Source organism: Phlebotomus papatasi, chromosome 3 (genome assembly GCF_024763615.1).
Source record: "Phlebotomus papatasi isolate M1 chromosome 3, Ppap_2.1, whole genome shotgun sequence".
Classification (NCBI taxonomy): domain Eukaryota; kingdom Metazoa; phylum Arthropoda; class Insecta; order Diptera; family Psychodidae; genus Phlebotomus; species Phlebotomus papatasi.
The window spans coordinates 36,233,551-36,253,368 of record NC_077224.1 but is presented as its reverse complement, the minus strand read 5'-3'; the positions used below and the strand labels follow the sequence as shown (position 1 = coordinate 36,253,368).

The 19,818-nt window shown below is 31.3% G+C and overlaps 1 protein-coding gene across 4 annotated transcripts in view; it reads right to left on the bottom strand.

The window, feature by feature from the left end:
• LOC129805495 (uncharacterized) overlaps nt 1-19,818 on the bottom strand; it is a 55,488-nt gene that overhangs the window by 2,877 nt on the left and 32,793 nt on the right. For all 4 annotated transcript variants that reach the window (XM_055853449.1, XM_055853448.1, XM_055853451.1 and 1 more), the window contains 4 exons: nt 6,514-6,612; nt 6,224-6,422; nt 2,669-2,841; nt 2,430-2,595 (listed from right to left, as the gene is read on the bottom strand). In XM_055853449.1, the coding sequence (XP_055709424.1) occupies nt 2,430-2,595; nt 2,669-2,841; nt 6,224-6,422; nt 6,514-6,612 (637 nt within the window). The remainder of the gene's footprint in view (nt 1-2,429; nt 2,596-2,668; nt 2,842-6,223; nt 6,423-6,513; nt 6,613-19,818) is intronic.

Sequence of the window (19,818 nt, the reverse complement as noted above, 5' to 3'; positions counted from 1 at the left end):
ATTCGTCATTTTTGAGTTTAAAAATTTTTTATATAGCAAATAGCTGTAGACTTGCAAAAAATATCTTACATCCTTTCAACCTTCTACTTTACAATTACGTACAAACATAAGAAAGAAATAACTTTAGGTAGTCAGGAAAAAATATTTTCTCTATGGGACACTGGTGTTCCAATCGTGCTTAAAGGGTTAAAGGGCTAACTTCGTTAAATTCTTACCAGTGAGAATTTCGTGGAAAATTTTGATATAGGATTAAATATTAAAGCTAAATGCTCCAATAGATTCTTAGGATTTTGAGACCTTTAAGAAACGGGTTTATACTTCCAAAATTAAAACCGATTTAAAAACGTTTCAGAACGATAATTAATAAATCAAATCTCAGAAATGGTTAATAAAATATTCAACGTTTTTTTCAAATCCGTTCTTATCTTATCTTTATCTTACACTTCTTCAATGCAGCTTTAAACAAAATGTTTTCGTCTTAAGTTTTCAAAAGAGACGAAAACTATGATTTTTTTTATAATTCATGTTAACTGTTACTCGAACTCTACGGTTTCTACACGTAAGAGATATCAACTTCCGGTTAATACTTTCTACCGAAATAAATTACCAAAACTATTCCTTCCCTACCCTCTCCATTTCTTCCAAACATGATGATTTTTTTTACTTTTCTCAAAATTATGGCCCTGATGATTTCGTTAATTTTAGGATACTTTTTGGAAGTAGTTGAGGGCAAATTTTTGAAACTCTCATTCGCGCCCGTCAGCTTTTTAGTCGCCGAAAGAAGTCGGGTCGCATACCCCACAGATTCTTGAGTACATGCAACAAATGCTTTTCATTATAAAGGAGTTGTTAAAAAAGAATTTGAATCCGTGAGACGTGTGAGTGGATTTCTCTCGGCCACTAAAGACCTGATAGTTGCGAATGAAAGTAACAAAAATTGATCCTCAAACTGCATCGGTCTCAATTGGCAATGAACCAGTCAAATATCGGTAAAATTTTCTAAAATTAATTGAAGAATAATATATTTTTTAACATTCTCTCCTTGATCAATTTTCTGCTTTGGGGATGATTTAATGATGATTTATAGACAAATCTAAATCGATATTAAACTGATGTTTAGTGCACCCAAAAAAATAATAGAGAAGAATATTTACGTAGAGCTCGTGCTCGGGAGTTCGAGCAGATTGCAAAGTTTCAAACGTTTTGTCATCCCTTTTTCAAAACTTTTATCTGCATAAAAGTAATGCAGAATAAAGACTTAGGGGAAAGTACTCTCCCTTCGAACGTTCATGTCTTCGAATAATGTGAATTTTCTTTTATTTTGATAAAGAGATTTCCACATGATTTTCACATAATTATCAATAGTTAATAATAAGCTAAATAATATTTAATAGAAATGTTTAATTTTCTTAGGAAAACTTAATGAAAATTCACATTATTCGAAGGCATGAACGTTCGAAGAGAGAGTATTTTCCCCTACTGAGTTCATGTTATACTTCTATTTATTATGTTTAAGGGCTTAAATTAAATAAATTTGCTATTACGTTGAAAAAAAATCAGAGAAAATATTCGGTTTATTTAGTCTTTGATCCACATAACCCTTTAAAACGAAAGATAAAATAAGTTTGATGAAAATATTTTTAAAAAACTCCTTTAGTTTTATATATTTTGTAACTAATAAAATATAGGAATATAATCCAACTTTCATTTAACAAAATTCAAAAAACCTATGTAAACTCGAAATTTATCGTATTACAGAAGCTCAAACATCTTAATTTTAAACTTCAATGGTCAATTATGGTTTCAACACAAATCTCTTGAAATATTAATATAATTTGTCTCATAAAACAAATTTTATGGCACCTTTAGATTAAAAGATTAGACTATTTATGGTCTTATTTTGGGATAAAAGTGCTAAATTGGAATAATTCTGCAATTCTCATGAATAAAGTCATAACACACTTTTTTATGAAAATTTAAACGAGAGGGATGTTCACGGTGTTCACGCCGTTCAGCAATAAATTCAACAAGAATGAGAGTGAAAGTTTAGTGTTTTTGCAAAGAGCACCACACTGGGTGAAATGGCTGTGTTAATTAAATAATAGATGGGTGCACCATATTGACCACCATGTGTGCAATTATTTTAATGCATCTTCCATAGTAGTATTGTCGCAAAAAGCACAGGATGGCTTGTAGAGTTCTCTTATTCGGGTTAATGGGAGAAAATTACCCTGCATTAATGATAAATTTCTAATTAGGGTCTGCTTATATTGTTGATACATTTTGTCTGATTTTTTTTCTTTAAAAATTCAACGATTTAATAAAGTTGAACCAATTTAAAATATATTGCGTTTTTGAGTTTATGGTTATCAGACGTGTGGATAAAAAAAATGACTAATGAAGGCTACTAATTGAAACTTTTAGCTCACCTTCTGTCTTTTCTGGCTCCTGAATAACAGGAACGATTCGGTTCGATGATACCTTTGGCTCCGATTGAAGTAACAAAGACGTTGTTGCCAGATGACGAAGAGCTTCCATCCCTTCTATCGTTTTACTGTGGGATTTTGACATTGTTTTATGCGTCTGCAATTTGGTCTGCAACAGATATTCCAAATGTAATATTTTGCTATAAGGATTGTATCAGAACACGTTGTCTTGAACTACTGACCTGTGAATTACCTCCACGGGCAATTTGCACTCTTTTATCACTACGTAAAAGTGATGTTGTGTGATCAGCATCAATTTTGGCATTTTTCTTCTCCACATTTCGTCGACTCGATAAACAATTTGATGGACAAACACAAAATAATATTCGCAGAATACAGCAAATTAATCCAATACCTGTAATTATAGAAAATACATAATAATAATATTATGATGGGGTTGTTAGCCCCATGCCCTATGGAATCAAGTGCAATGAAGCTCATTAGATGCAATTCGAACACCTTTAACACCAGAAAAATTCCTGGTGACCTAAAGGAGATTCGAACCCGGGACACTTGCATGATAGAGCGAGTGCTCTATCACTTGACCCATTGAGCGTCCTATAGAAAATACAGATTATCTTAAATCTCAATGAAGCACATTTAAATTTATTTTGCGGAATTGTCAATATCTATTAGTTTAATCTCTCATAATTTCCTATTAAACGTTCTAATGAAAATTGTAATTATTTCAACCATTTCAATCATTAATTAAAACTCTATTTACTAATGTGAATTTCCCTGTCATTAAATTTTAATCAGAGCATATTAATTAATTAGCGATTTTGCACTATATCATGTAATTATTATTACTCAGTTTTATTGCTCAAAATCTGCAAAAAGCAATATGTAATGTATCACTCATTTAAATTCACACTGTTCGATTTTTTGCGATTTTAATGTACTTATAAAGGCAATTTAATAAAGTTTAATCGTTATTATGTACCTAATACACCTTCAAAATTTTAAGCCTATATTTTTTGAACGTATTGCTTTTGCATACTTCTCCTTTCGCAAAAATTACAATAAATTCCATGTAATAAGTTTGAAAATTAAACATAAAGATTTTGCTTTCACAAATCCTTCCTGATCTAAAAGATATGTTAGAGGCACTATAGTTTAATTAAACTACTTATCCAGATCTTGAGTCTGAAAATCTAAATTGGGTAGGTTGTGAAATTTACAGGTTTTTTTTTTGGGGAAAGTGCCCATACTTTGTACGAACCCAAGCTTCGTAATGACTAAATTTGTCCTCTGTTTATCAATAAATCTGACTCAAGTAGATTTCTGTTGAAAATTTAGCATTTTTATGTGTACGATAAATTTATACAGTTTTTTAAAACATTTTAGTATGAATTTGCAATATATTTTTTTCGAAAAAAAGAATTTAAGGAACAAAAAATTATTGAGAAATTATTTTTCTTTGCCTAGATTCTTAAAGTTTAGCATTCTAATTGAAAAATCAAATAGAAAAGGAAAACATTATGCTCACGAGTTTTGTTATTTCGTAAAGTTTTCTTTTACTTCATAATACACTTCGTATTTTTTATGTTTGCAATTTCACAAGCGATTTGAATTGAACTGAATAGTAGATAAGGCTAGCAAAAAAATTATCTATCAAGTTGTCATCATTTAAGTTTTTGAACTTAATGTTGTTACCCTTGCAATTTTTTTTTTAGTAAAAATGGTTAGTAAAATATTAAAAGAAATAAGTTATGAATTCGAAACGAGCAGTAGAAATCCAATTTGGACAGTAATTCAATCACATTTTGCCAGTAAAAAGAGTCTAACTCTTTAAGTTTGATGTGTAAAAAAATTGATCAGTAAAAAATCAATTTTGGTTAATTGTTGAAAAATCAATTCCACCTTTGGCCAATTTAGAATCTTCGAAGCAATGAAATTATTATCTAGTGACGTTGATACACTTTTTTTTAAATTAGTGAAATTCAATCGATTAAAATTTTGCCTTTGGCTCTTTCAAATTAAAATCAGATATAAAATTGTTTCTTTTTTCAAATATAAATTGAAATTTCAATTTAATTTTAATTACAATTTAAATTTTCATTTAACGGAAAGAAACAATCATATATAGCTGATTTCAATTTAAAAAAGTAAGAGGTAAAAATTTCGTTCGATTGAATTTCACTAAATTGAAAAGGTATGCCAACGCCATAACTTAAAAAAAAAGAAAAATAAAGTGTATTTTGTTTTCTCTACTATCATTTCAAATAATGATTGTATGTATAATTTATAAACTAATATATAGCACATTTTATTTGATTACTGACTTAGCGACCAAAATATTTTTTTCTATTGGCCCAAATCTATTTTTTACTGACCAAATTTGAGAAGCAATTTGACTTTTTTACTGACCGAAATTACAAATTTTATGACCCTTTAGACATTGGAAACAGTTTTCGTCAAAAATGGTTTTAAAAAAATTGGTTTTAAAAATTTCCTCAACAACAACAATGATAAGGGAAATTTTCTTTGAAAAACATCTTTTACAAAAATTGCCCGCAGTGTGTAGAGGCCTTTACTGATGAAATTTGAATTTTTACTAACGAAGCGTGATTTTTTACTCGTTAAATTTCTTTTACTGACCAAGGTAATTTCTAGTATTGTAGTATTTTTTACCAAAATATTGACCATGAATATTTTTTCTTCAAATACTTAGATATTTACTAAGATTATTTTTTCTCAAAAACGATGAAGTGTAAATACTTTACCGTGCTATCACTATCACACTAGGATTTTTTCAATTTGTAAATTCAATTTGATTTTCAGATGAATTGTTCCTATGAGTTATTTTGCATTAAAATCATTTGAATTGATAGATTTTCGCTTATTTTTTTATATAAACTAATACTTGGCCCACCAAAATATGTTTAAATATGCTAAAATAGCATAAATGTGGTTGCTCAATTAAATTTGAGTTCAGCAAATTAAAATTGCTCATTAATTTCAATTTTATTGAAGTTAAAAAAGTAGCCTTTTGAACCAAATTATTCTTATTAAATTTATTCACTCATAATTAATTATTATTTGTGACCAAAAAAATAAAATAAGTACAGTGAGTAGTAAACTTGTACGGGAGTGAAGCTTCAGTATCGGAAGGAATTTTCTAAGTTCCTCAAAAGCCATTCGAAGGAAAGTGTTGTGTCAAGAAATCGCAGTTGGGATGACTTCATATAGATTTTCAAGAAGACTGTATGAGTGTCTCTTCATTAGCCCCCTTGCCTACAACCCTTTCTTATGGCTTTGGGGATTCTTTTGCATAACAGATAAGTGACTTATAGGACTTTTAAGTACTATCACACATTTTCCGGAGTAATTCACAATTAAAAATCTCGCTGCAAATTGAGCTAAAATTGAGCAAATTTCTTGCAGCAATTGGAGGCTGTGAGAAACTTTCAAGTAAATTCTAGAAATCTTATAATGCTCAATTGGCTCAATTAAATTTTAAAAATCCTAGTGTGATAGTACCGTTAGACACATTTACGACTTAAACCGAGAGACGGTTTAACGTAAATACAATCAAAAGAATGATTTGACTAAATTCCTATCAATTTCCCACTAACTAAACCGAGAAACGGATTAGTTAGAAACTGATGGAAATGTAATCTGATAATTAATTTGATTATAATTACATTAAACCGTCTTTAGGTTTAAGTCGTAAGTGTGTCTAGGGCATAAATGTGTTATGTGAGAAAAATTGACTGTAAATGTTCAATATTAACCTATAAGAGATGGTCCGATGAGTCTTAATTCGACAGTTTTGAATCCCTTTTCGCCAGTTCCAACGAATGATATCACGAGGCCAATGGCCACCGTTCCTAATCCTACGTACAGGAATGCATTCGCAAAGGAACTCGGACCCTGAAGTACACCCAGCAGGTCATCGTCGTCCGATGATCCGCCTATTGACGAGTCATGAACCTAAGAAGGTAGAAAGATGCGAGTTTAGTTTGCGTTTAATGAGGAAAATTCAAGGAATGGGATATTTGGGCTGAAAATAATGAACAATTACTCGATTCCTTTTGACCCATCTTCTGTGGCATGACGCTGTATTTTCCTGGACACTACAGCGACGTCCACGCTCTAGCCATGCGGCTCTTCCTTGGGCACACTGAAAGTACATGTGAATGAGTTCATGTGAATTCCAACAGAATCTTTACAGACGATTGATCTCAAAATATAAACTATATAGAACATACATTTTACGTTCAAAATCAATAATCACAAGATTGGTAAAATCATGCAAATTGTATATAATATACTTTTCTTTTCCATTTCCACAAATGAACCGCATTGAGGTCCCTTCAATTAAAATGTTACAGCAGGTGACATTAATGGGGTTTATTATTATAGTTTTCTTGGTTGATAGTATAATATTTCTCTGTGTGAAACAATGTTAAAAGAAAGTAAAATGAAATCAATAATTTTGTTGGGAATTCTAATCGACAGTAAATCGAGGTCATGGATTATTGGTCTGAGGGTCTATCCGTGTCTCCATTTGTTGAGGGAGGGTGCAGTAGGGTTTTGCCTCAAAATTCCAACATGTAATTGGATCTCGCGAATTGCAATACACGAAAATTCCACCACTTTACAACCATGTCTACCCCATTCTTCATCAGTTGTCGTGCTAGTTATGTAAGCCAAAATTTACCTACAGCATTAGCATTTTATTTGCCTGTTTATTTTTCAACCTTCATCACTTCTGTTACAGGCCAAATTGTGCCTCTCTTGCATTTAATACTCCTCCAATTTCAAATCCGAATCAAGTCGCAATTTCAGCACATTTATGTGACATGTAGGCTTGATGTTTTAATTTAAGTCAATGAGACAGAAATTTGCCCTATCGTATGTTTTATTTATCGGGCAATTTGAGATTAGAAAGTGCTATTGCAAACTCTTTCATTTTTTTTTCCTTTTCAATTGATGTACTGAAATATTCAGCGTAAGAAAACAAGCACCGGAAAACGACATTAATTGAATATTTCAGCGGACGGTATCGCAATATACTGAATAAAAAATGTTTAAAAGGTAATCATTAAAGGCAAATATTGATTGTTACTAACGTTAGTTCCATTATATTCGGACTTAAAGAGTTGATAGATGTAAAATCTTCCCTATTTATATCACACTGAGAAGAATCAGTAGTTAAATAGGATCTCAACCGTGGTATAAACTGCCACAACTCTGTGGAAGAGACTAACCACCCTGCGTGATTAAAATTTAACTCGTTGACGTATATTACCACTATTAGGAATACAGCTTTCTATCAATCGTGGTAAATCTCTGGTTTACTTTTGAAAGTCGTATTGCACTTTAAATAAGAAAAGTTCCGTTCAATATATTTTATATTTTACTTAAGTTTGATTTATTTATAATGCAGTCCGTTGTAAATACTACCAAATTTAGGCTCAGTTCTAATTGTTTTTAAAATACTACATGAGAAATCCTCGGTATGCCAATGAATTTTCTTGAATAAACCGTAAAACAAGTTATTTCACTAAATTCGAAGTAATTATGCTAAAGAGTTTAGTGAAATCTAATCATGTTTTACTACACATGATGAAATTCACCAAAAAACGGAGTTAATTTGTTTATGTTGAAAATTCTTTTTCTTCAGTCTATTCATGTTTTTGCGTGTGGTCGTAGTATAATTCGAATTTGTCGTTATTTTTTAAGGATACCTTTACTGGGCATAGTAAAGTTCACCACGATAAGAAGTAAATTTGTTTACTGCTACGACGCTTTGCTATCACTTTTTTACATTTGGCCATACTAAAATATGTATTTGCCTTTTTTTCAAGGACACTCTCACTGCGCGTGGTTAAATTTATCACGCGGCTTGAAGTTAATATGATTATGTTGAAATTTGTTTTTTTAAGCCGATTGACGGTCTTTTTTACATGTAGCTGTACTACAATACGAATTTTTGTTATTTAAGGACACTTTACTGTGCGTGGTAAAATTTATCACAGTTGGAAATTAATTTAATTGTGTTGCAAATATTTTTAGGTGAGATTCTTAACAATCTTACCTACTATAATCCTAACAAAATTTCATGTCGTCCGATCGACCTCAAATTTGGCCAAAATGTGTTTCAGCACTTCCTGATCACGAATATATATGTGGCTAATTTACGTTCCCGGCCGGCCGGCCGGCCGGCCGCTCTTTGGAGCTTAATAGCTCCTAAAGCAAGAAAGATATCGACTTGCGGTTTTCGGCAAAGGTTATATATCGGGTGAAAATTGCAACTTGGTGCATAGACCCCCCACCCCCCACCCCTCCTTCCGCCATTTTGAAGACCCCCCTTTTTTTGTTTTCTCAATAGCTCCGCCCCTATGGCATTCAGCGGACTCAAATTTTAGTATGTTATAGCTGGGCCTTAGAGCTTTCCATCAATACCAAACTTAAGGTCCCGCGACCCCCCTGACCCGAGCTATAAGGGTCCAAAAAAAAATTCTTAAAATGGCCATAACTCCGGTTCTAATTGTCAGAATTTAAAAAGTGAGGGCTTTTTGGAAAGCTCTCGTGAAATGCCACTTCCCCTTCTAACATCGCAAGTTCATAAAACCACCGCTAGGGGCGCTCTTTTTAAAAAGAAAATTTTTAAATCTTAAAAGTTAAATAACTCAAAAATTCCATTGTGCATCGGGCTGAAAATTTAGTATGTTGTAGCCGTTGATTATACCTATCAAACAAAAAAAACCTTAAGTCGATCCATAACCCCTGACCCGAGCTATAAGGGGTCAAAGTTCGAACATTGACCGGCCTCTATCTCCGGTTCTAATTAACATAGCGACCTAAATTTTACCTTTTTGGTTTCGTCTCGATGAGCACTTTCAGATGGAAGTTCAAAAAGTCACCACAGGTGGCGCTGTGATAGCGTCAAAATTCATCGAAATTCAAAGTCACTTTTCTCAAAAACGGCATTGTGCAAGTTAATGAAATTTTAGTATGTTGTAGTCCAGTCTAGGACGTTTCCAAAATGGTGCGTATGCGCGCTGTGGTTTCAATAGAACCGGAGATATGAGGGGTCAAAGTTCACGAAATTAAAAAATCATATCTCCGGTTCTATTTGACCGATTTTGATGAATGAGGGCTTAAACGAAAGATCTCACCAAATGCTACAACTTTCTAGAATATTTGAACTTCGTGGGACCAACACCAGGGGCGTCACAGTCGAAAAACCAATTTCAATATCACATAACCTCAATTATCTCGACTGTCGCTGAACCGATTTTGATGATTACTTCAACATAATTGTAGAGCACATTTGTCTCTACATTTCGTCCATACATCATTTTCCGATCAGACTACGCTATCACTCCGATTTTGCCATTTAAGTGTGAAAAAATTGATTTTTCCCATAATAACGCTTTGAAATCACTCAGATGCCAATTTGACTGCCTCTACTCCACCAAGACACTTAAAATAGGGTTTTAAATGGAAAGTCCCACAAAAGACAACAATTCTTTGATATAGTTGAAGTTCAACAAATGAAAACTTGGGGCACTCTGGATGAAAAAACGAGTTAAGAAACAAAAAACCTCGATTATCTTGACTTCTGAGTAATCGATGAGATCATGTTCTATGGGAAAATTATAGAGAACATTCTGGTCTACATTTCACCCATATAACACTTTTCTGTCAGTTCATCCAAATCCTTGACATTTTGGTTCAAATACAAAACTTGTATAATTTCACGAATTTGGTTCAAGATAACTGAATGGCGTCTCCCTACTTCAGCATCAAATCGAATTTGCATGAACTCCGAGTTAGCTCACGTTAAGAATCTCACCTATTTTTTAATGTATTACGTTTTTTACGTGTGGTAGTTCTAGAATACGGATTTTTGTTATTTAAGGACATTTTACTGTGCGTGGTAAGATTTATCACGAGGAGGTATTAATTTGTTTGTACGCTTTTTCCGGAGTATAATCACGTTTTTTTTACATGTTGTCATACTAAAACATGTATTTGTCTTTATTTTTCAAGAACATTTTACTGCGCGTAGTTAAATTTATCACAGCTTGAAGTTAATTTGATTGTGTTGAAATCAATTTAATAAAACATGGATTTGGCTTTATTTTTCAAGGATTCTTTGCTGTTCGTTGTAATATTTACCACGATTGTATTGAAAACGCATTTTCTTAAGTCTTATCACATTTTTTAACATGTAGTTGTACTACAATATAGGTTTTTCCTTATTTATTGTGCGTAGTAAAATTTATCACGAAGCAGAGTATTTTTTTTGGCGTTAAAAAAGTCTATTCTGATATCTAATGGAACTCTAATTTAATCTTCTAAATAAAGTATAAAACACTTGAAATGAATGCTTAATGTTTATCAAATTTAACACATCGTTTTCCTATGCTAGGCCAAATTCATGAGGTGGTGCTGATTTTACCAAATAAAAAAATGCTAAATTTTGCAAAAGTATCGTGAAATATGATACTGCATATTTCACGACACCAAAAGTTTCTTGATGAAGTTATATTCGAGAAATAACGTGGTAAAAATGATAAAGAAATACTTTTTTCTTTTTACAAATGAATTTCCTGTAATCCACAGATATAATTTATCTGTTCCAAATAAATTATTTAATTTTATTTCATATCAAAAATATTTTGTTTATTTATTTATTTGGATGTACCGGGTTTTTATTGCCATTTTTGTACATTGTTTAGTTTACAATTTTTTATTCGATTTACAATGTGTATGCACTGAGAAAAAAACTGGGGTGCGGTAAACTTTTTTTCTTCATAACTTTAACACTTTTTAGGTGTAAAAACATATCAACATTTTTTAATGTTAATTTTACACCTTTTTAAGGGTAGAAATAACATGAGAAAGGGTGACTTTAACCCATAACACACCCAAAAAGCGTAATATTTACACCGATTTCGGATCAATACTGCAGGGTAAAATTAACATTTTCAGAATGTTATTTTAACTTTTTTGGATTTCTCTCAGTGTGAGAAATATATCCCTTCCAATGTTTTATTCATTTGCACCCATTGAGGCAGGACTCAAACTCACAACTGTGACAGTCGAGTCATGCAGGAATCACATCAACCAAGAGCCGAACGCGTTAACCAATTGCACCACGAACCTCCCCCCATATAAAAAAAAATGTTTTGCAATAGTTGATCATTTATGATCGGCCAAAAGTCTCTTGACACATTTGAAAAAAAAGTTAATTTTTTCAAATGTGTCAAGAAACTTTTGGCCGATAAAAAATTTTCAATTTTTGGAAAACAATTATTTTTCATATGAAATTAAATAAGTTATTTTTTTGAAATGTACAAATGCAAATCATTTGCAAGAACAAGTATTTTTTCAACAATTTTTCCACCTGATTTCTCGAATATAATTTTGTTAAGAAATTTTTGGCCGAAACTGTAGATAAGTGGTTTAACAAAAATTTTAAAAAATATTCTTGTACCACAATATCGAACTTAATTGTTCACCGTTGAGTATTGTAATTTCTTAATATCAAAGCTGAATATATAAAATTTACCACGTTTAGAGTGCTTTACCATGAAATTGAGTTTGTCATTCATCAATCTACTATGCTATTCGCCAAGACATTACCAAATATATGGAGCAGATCTACAGAATCCGTGGTTTCTTTAGAATTTAGAATAACATGTCAGGCTGCCAGAGTTTCTTTAAGTTCTATTTTATCGGTTTTCGTTTCTATATGAAAGCATTTCTCAGTACATTCACTATTTGAATAGAAACGAGGTTTTCTTTTAATCTCACTGTAATTTATATTTCATAGGAAATACACGAAGAATAATTTATTTGAAGAAATAAGCCAGAAATGGGTAAATTTTCAAGATAAATAATTTCCTGACTAAGAAGAAAATTGGTATCATTTGGTGTTTCGAACATTTTCTCCCTCAAAATTTCGTGAGGTAATTTTAATTTCTAGTGGATATATAGTTTTGAGATAAATTGTGTGGAAATGGTGGAAATTGTATAATGAATTAGATGAATATTATTGTGACAAAAATATATTTTTTGTGGAGCAATATTTATTGTTCAAGTGTAATAAACAACAAACACCCATATACATTATTGCATGCAGACATAACGGAGAAATTGCTAAAAAAAATCAATATTAAAATAATTTTTTATAAAATACTTACTTCACTCTTTTTTGGATTAAATTTCTCCTTATATTTCTCTATGTGAGTATATGTGAAAGATTATCTTTTTACCCACTTAATATATTTTGCAATCTACTTATTTATTCCTTCTTTTAAAAAGCATCTATTTTACTTGATGTTCACTATTAACGTTCTGTACATAAACTTTGGTGATATTAAGTAAAAAAAGGGTGAGATAAATTTATTGTCACTAATATTACTTTGAAAAGGTGTTTAGTGAAGAATTTTTGCTAGAAGCGCTGAAGAATAATCTCTCAAGTTATTATAGTTGAAGCATAGAAAAATTATAAGTTGTTTGTATATACAAATCATTGGATGATTGTACAAAAAAATAATATAGCCTATTGATTTTTTTTCTTTTACTAAGAAAACTAATTGAATTAACAAAAGAGGAAAATGAAATTACAATGAGGATAAAAAAGTGATGAGTGGCATGATATTTACGAATACATTTTCTTTCTCTGCGGTTGGTAGAAAGAAATGTGAAGTATATTGTTCTTTTTAACTATTATTGTACAAGTCATATTTTTTCTTCTCTTTTAAATGTCTTCATAATAATTTTTTGGCATTAAAAATGCGAGAGGAGGTTATAGTCATTGCGCGAGATATAGGCACTGGCGCAGAATAAGAAAAATTTTGATTATGTCTGAATCACATTGTGTTTGATATCTGACATGAATTCATTTTTTTTTTAATATTTTCATGTAAAATCATTTTCTTTTCTGGGAAAAGCTTTTTGGAGGCCCAAGATAAAATGCTCTGTGATGTGGTTATAAAGAAAATAAAATCAAATAAAATTATTAATCTTATGATTTTTATATAGAATTTAACTTAAAACTACATACAAAAATAAAAAGTTGTGATTTAAATATTTGGATTGATAATTTTTTCACACGGAAATTGAAATTCATAAAGGGGGTTTATTGAATTGATGTTTCTAATTAACCTTAGTTAAAATTTCCTTTTTAATTTTTCCTTTTCAATTTCCTTTATAATAAATGTCTAGGCTTTGAAAACTTTAAAATGAGGATAAGGGCCTTTAAAAGAGGTTAATTGATAACAGATCGTTTCAGTAATAAACGTATTAGGTTCCTTTTATTTTTACAAAATTCTGATTTACTTATTGATAATTTCTTATGATACAAAGATCAAAGAGGGTCGTATGTATCACGCATTAGAGATGACCCACAATTAGATGGCAAAGTCCATTGGGACTATAGGGTAACGGTCCTGCCCAAGGATTACAAAATGTATATAAAATAAACTATATAGCTTGAATAAATCAGTAGTTCAGTTCAGTCTCACTTAATTATTTTGGTTTTTTTCCACTCGGTTGCCACAATTCTGAGATACACTTAAGTTTAAAATCTTTGAAACGGTATTTAAAAGCTCATATGTATATTTAAACATTGTAAGTGGCTTATACGATCAGTGATTCAGGAGTTTTCTGACGTTTTGCCTTATGGGATCGGTAGTGAAGTCGGTCGGCAGACGCAAAATGGGAGATTGAATAAATTGAATTGAATTGAATTGAATTGAATCATGTATAAAACAAATAGTTTTAAAGTTCAAATATATTTTATGGCTTTAACTCTATTCTATGGTATCTATTAGGATCGATTCTTTTAGGTAATTACAAACAGCAATAACTTAAGTTCAAAATATAGACAAGTATTGAAAACCTTTTAAAAAGAAGTTCAATTTTATGTGGAATTTTGAAGCAAAGTGTTGTCCTGATGTAGGTAAACTGTGTCAAATTTCGGACATGTAGTATATAAGCCCAAGAGTTCTTCGTTTGTAGTAGACATGTACGAAAATTGAAGTGTTGGTACTTTTTTAAGAGAGTTGTTTAAAACCTGAAAACTTTGTTTGTCATTATTTGTTTTCTCTAATACTTTAATACTTTGAAGACTTAATAAAAATTTTCATATTGCTTTGTGTGCTATATCGGACACCAAGTTTCTCGAAGTTCCTCACCCTTCCCGAGTTCCTTCAAGGATTTTTCTGCAGTATCGTTCTTAGAGGCGACTGTCTCCTATTTTTTGGACATTGTACAAATTCTACAAATTGAAAAAAAGTAGTAAATTTTGTTGAATTCAAAAAATATATAAAAGGGTCCGATGTTGGAAGATGTCCGAAATTTGCCACAGTTCTTCTAATTAAATATTTGAAGTAAAAAATTAGAAAGATTTGTTGGTTTACTTTCATATTTCGATTAAACTATGCAACATAGTGAAAGCGTTTTTAATAAGGGTAATAAAATTTTTAGAAAGCTATTTAAGGATTCCAAATCTCTTCGTAGCGATCATGTCTATATTTTTCTATATGTATTTCAAGGGTTTTTTTTTAATGGTTTCTAAAATTTAAAAAAAAATTTGAATATAATAGGGTAAAGTGGTACAAGTTGGATAATGATACAATTTGGACAGGGCTTTTTGTCTTGATAAATTTAGTACTTCATTTTTATTTGTATATTTTTAATGCTTTAGTTTCATAATTTGTTTCCTTGTGCTTAAAAACAAATTTTGTACTCTATTTATCAAGGAAAAAGCCATGTCCAACTTGTACCGGCGAATTGTCCAACTTGTAATACTAATTCCAAATTATATCACTTTACCGTAGTCCAATTTTAAGTATATCGACCTAACGGACTTGTCTTTTCATCTTTTATTTTTTATTTTATATTTATTCATCTCTTGCTCTCCCTAAAATATCCATTTTTTGATTTACCAACATAACATTTTTTTTACTGTGTGCTTTAAAGCTCTGCCCAATCAAAGAATACAATGGGACTAAAATATTTTATGGGATTCAATATTTAATTACATAATTCAGTCTTTGAATGCAGTTACATTTGTGAATTACATTGTGCTTAAGGATTGATTGCCTTTTGTTTGCACAATTTCAAATACCATTTGCTCAATAAACCTCAAATCAGAATTTCAATTTCAGGGTGAAGCTAATAGGATTGAAAACCAGTGAATTAATCTAATTGGAAATGATACGTTAGGAGTTGAGAAATCAAATTATATTCTTAAATTTGAAGGCTGTTCTTGATCGAAAATGGCTTTATATGAATTTATCGACTTTTGTGATAAGTATTAATGACTCTATTGATGAACTTTAAAGGAAAAATAAACTAGGAGAAAGTGTCTTTGAAGACTTCATATGTCTATTGCAAGAGTGTGAAGCTGCACTTCAAAATGGTGTTCCTCATTGGCATGAATGATAATAAAAAATGGCAAATTAATCATTCTATGAAGAAAGAAAAACAAAAGAAAAATCGAAGCCAAAGACTGGTGCTCTTTTATGATGGGAAGGGTTCTTTATATTTTTATTTTCTTTCTTGGAAGAAACTTAAGAAAGTAAATAGGGTGTTGTACAGTTTTGGTAACAAAAAAACGTGATAGTGATAGAGTGGTTTCAAAACAAAAAAATAAAGGAAAAAGAAATAAAAACTTTCGAGATAATACTACCCATGATTCTGGTGGATACCGTGGGAAGGGTGCGATTTCTTTCGTTGCAACGTTACTGGGCAACTCCGCACGGCCTTTCCGCATTTTCTTCCGCCGCGCCACCCGCTGCTTAGACCTTAACATCAAAGCCGCTTGCATTTTCGCTGATTTGCTCTTTGCTTTTTTTTTACTTTTTGATTATATATTCCTCTATGATTTTTTTCATATGTGTATAACTAAGTTTTGCTGCTTTCAACCAACGTTATTTTACATTTGCGGTCAAATTTATACTTGGTAGCATCATTTTTGATGTCATAATTATTTACTTTGGTAGATTTTGTTGTTTTTTTTGCAATGAGATCAATAGATATGAGGTTTTCACGTTATTAACATAAAATGTAATATAATAATGGAAGAATATTAAATGACAGAATAATTTCTTGAATATTTACGTAGATGTTTGATACTTTTAGAAAAGAAATAAATATGAAATAAAATCAAATGTGTGATGATATGTCGCTCAAGAATTTTATCATTCTCGCCATGACGATTAAATTGTGAGATAGTAGAACTCTTTTTTTGCGTATTTACAGTGAATCACCAGACTAGAATGCTTTTTCACCAGCATGTTGTTTGATTTTCTTTTAAACTTCTCTTTTTTTATAAGCATTTTAAGCGTCATTTTAGCGGGATGGGGGTCACTTGTTCCCAATATCTCGTCACTATGGCCCTATATGCACTACCAATGGGCCCATATCCATGTCAATTCCAATGATATTTGCACCATATTCACTAAAATATGCTTTTAAAGCAATGTCCCTCCAACTCATCGACAGATGGTAGCATTGAGATGGCATGAAGATTGTCCTTAACGTCTTTTTTTTATTGCAAATTTGCTTTCTCACTACATTCAACTACATTTATCGTAGCATTTTATTGTCCTCAAGTAACTGAAAACATGGTTCACGAAATTTTTCTCAAGTACACTGCATAGAGACATTTTAGCATGTGAATGTTTGCACCACAATATTGAAGAACTTGAAGTATATTTCGAGAAAAAAAAATACATATACATATGAAAATGAATATGTTGTCTATTGATTATTATGGCATGAAAGTTTATAACTTTTGTTTACAAATATTTTAATGTTCATCAATTTTGAGAATCAATTGTCGATATGGGGTATTTTTGTTTGGATATATGTTAATAATTCAGGAAGAAAGGTGAAATTAAATGAATAAATATAGAGAAGAATGGGGGAGGGATGGTATGAGATATATAAATTCGTGACTATTGTAAAATGTATCATCCTTGATATTTCTAGTCGCTGTTGCGGTTAAACAGATATAGCAATAGAACCTTTAGCCAGGTGGAGGAAAAAGACGTGTTGGAAATCAATAAATCACCCTACCAATATACCATACTAATTGATAAATTTTTAACCATTTCTCGCTCCTCAATTTTATGCCTAACTAGGACGAAATTCACACAGAAATTAATGGGGAAATTGATTGAATATCAAATTGGCATTTTTTAGTCGATAACTTTCGTCTAGTCCAGAGGTGCAAAAAAGAAAAATTCGACCTCTTTTCTCGCGTCAATTTTCTCAATTGTCGCTCTCAATTTTGATGATTTTTCATATCAATTGAACCCCCTAAAAAAAAAGACAGCCAGTGGAAGATAGTCCACAATAGTACTCTGTTTTTGCCTTGTAGCTCATGGACATTTTTTATCCATTTTACACGGCATCAAATTATAATAAAGTATATGCATAAAAAAGTACACGAGATTTAAGGTAAATCAATATTTTCTCTATAGAAATTGCTTCTGCATGGGATTTTTTTTTGTATATATGTGCTGAAAAGTCACGACAGACAGGAAATGCGTCAATTCATTTTCGATTAAATGTTTTAAAAATGTTGCAATGAAATCAAAATAATTTATGCAAGCTTCAACTTCTCCACTGACGAAAAAAAATATGCTCAACAATTTCATTTTCGCCTCTAGAAATATTATTCCCCGTGCAAATTTCTATATTGTAAGAGTTTTCACACTCATGAAAATCTCTATGGGAGAGAGAGAGAGGAAATTTCCATAATAATCTCACAGACCATTTGATCCGTGTTCTGGTTGGGAAAATTGCAATTTCTCTGGATCTCAATTACAACACAAAATGCTTCCATGTGTCGCATTCAATGTGATTTTAACCCCCATGAGACTCCATCAGCAGCACCACCAACTGGGATAGCGTATAATATAAAATATATATAGCAAGTAGAAATCCGTGAATTTTTCATTCACATGCCACAAATACACAACACAAATATAAACACCATATAACTATGTAAAATTTTCAAATACAATTATATGAAATATTTTCAATATATGCTTCATGCAACACAGAAAGGATATTATCATTAATGGTTGAGGATATCAAAGAATAATTCAAACAGATGAACCAACTCGTTTTCCCACTTCACCCCCTCCTCCCCAACATTGAATTTCCATCCACACTGGTGGATGGGTTTAGTGGGAAGTGACCTAAATCTCGGATGAGGGATGAATTTTGAGAAATTTTTCAGTACTCCTCCTTTCCAATTTAAACATTTATTTGCCGGCAAATTACCAGGGCGGAAGGAAGTCTTTAGTGTTCGAAATTGCACGTAAGAGTGCATGTAAACAATTCGTGCAAAATCTTTTCATTAAAATCATGTTCAAGTTAATGTCTTTCTGAACATAGGATAATCAAAAAGAGTTGTAGACTTTTAATGTATTTTTAAGTATGTTTGAGGTGTTTTTCTTGACGACAGTAAAGTAACAGAAGTATCCCTACAAAGAACTTCGACATAAAGTTGTCCGGAAAGTTTACCAACCAAATACAAACTGTTGAATAACATTAAAATTTAATTTCCTTCTAATTAAATTTCTGTCAGTTTGGGTTAATATTGTAATTATCAGCTATCAGCTTCGTTAAAACCACTATGAAAATATTCCTTGTATATAATGTTTAAAATAATTATTTCTATTTGATAAAATTTGCCATTTTGCAAAATTTTGGGATATTAATTATCAAGACTGAATCGGAATAGGGGAAAGTGCGCTACCTTCGGACAATTTATGCTTCGCACAAATCATTTTTTTTTTTGAATGTGTTAAAAATGAATTTCGTCCATTTATAATATTATATTTTAATAGCAAGTCCAATGCCTCAAATTTTTATAAAAGAGCTATGGGTGAAACCCATAAGGAACATAGAGAAAAAATTTATTGTCCGAAGCTTGAGCCGTTCGAAGGTAGCGCGCCTTCCCCTATTCGAGGGTACTGTACGAGGTGCTAAATTCGTGCTTTATGGCCCCGGCACACCTTTTAGATCAGAAAAATTTCATAAAATCAAAATTCACATCCCCTTCTTTCTTGAAAGTTTTGCATGTGTCTGTTTTAATCTTTCATACTCTTCTGCTTCATTTAAACATCACGACAAATTAAATTTAGTTCAGTCCAATTTCGAGACCGATAGAGTGGAATAGACTTATGCAAGTCTTTCGAGAAAGAAAGGGACACGAATTTTGATTTCATAAAATTTTACCGATCTAAAAGGTGTGCTGCATGCATTGGAGATTAAATTTGTACATAACTCTAGAAAAACTTAGAATTATCTTTTAGCTTAAATATTTAACTTTCAAATACTT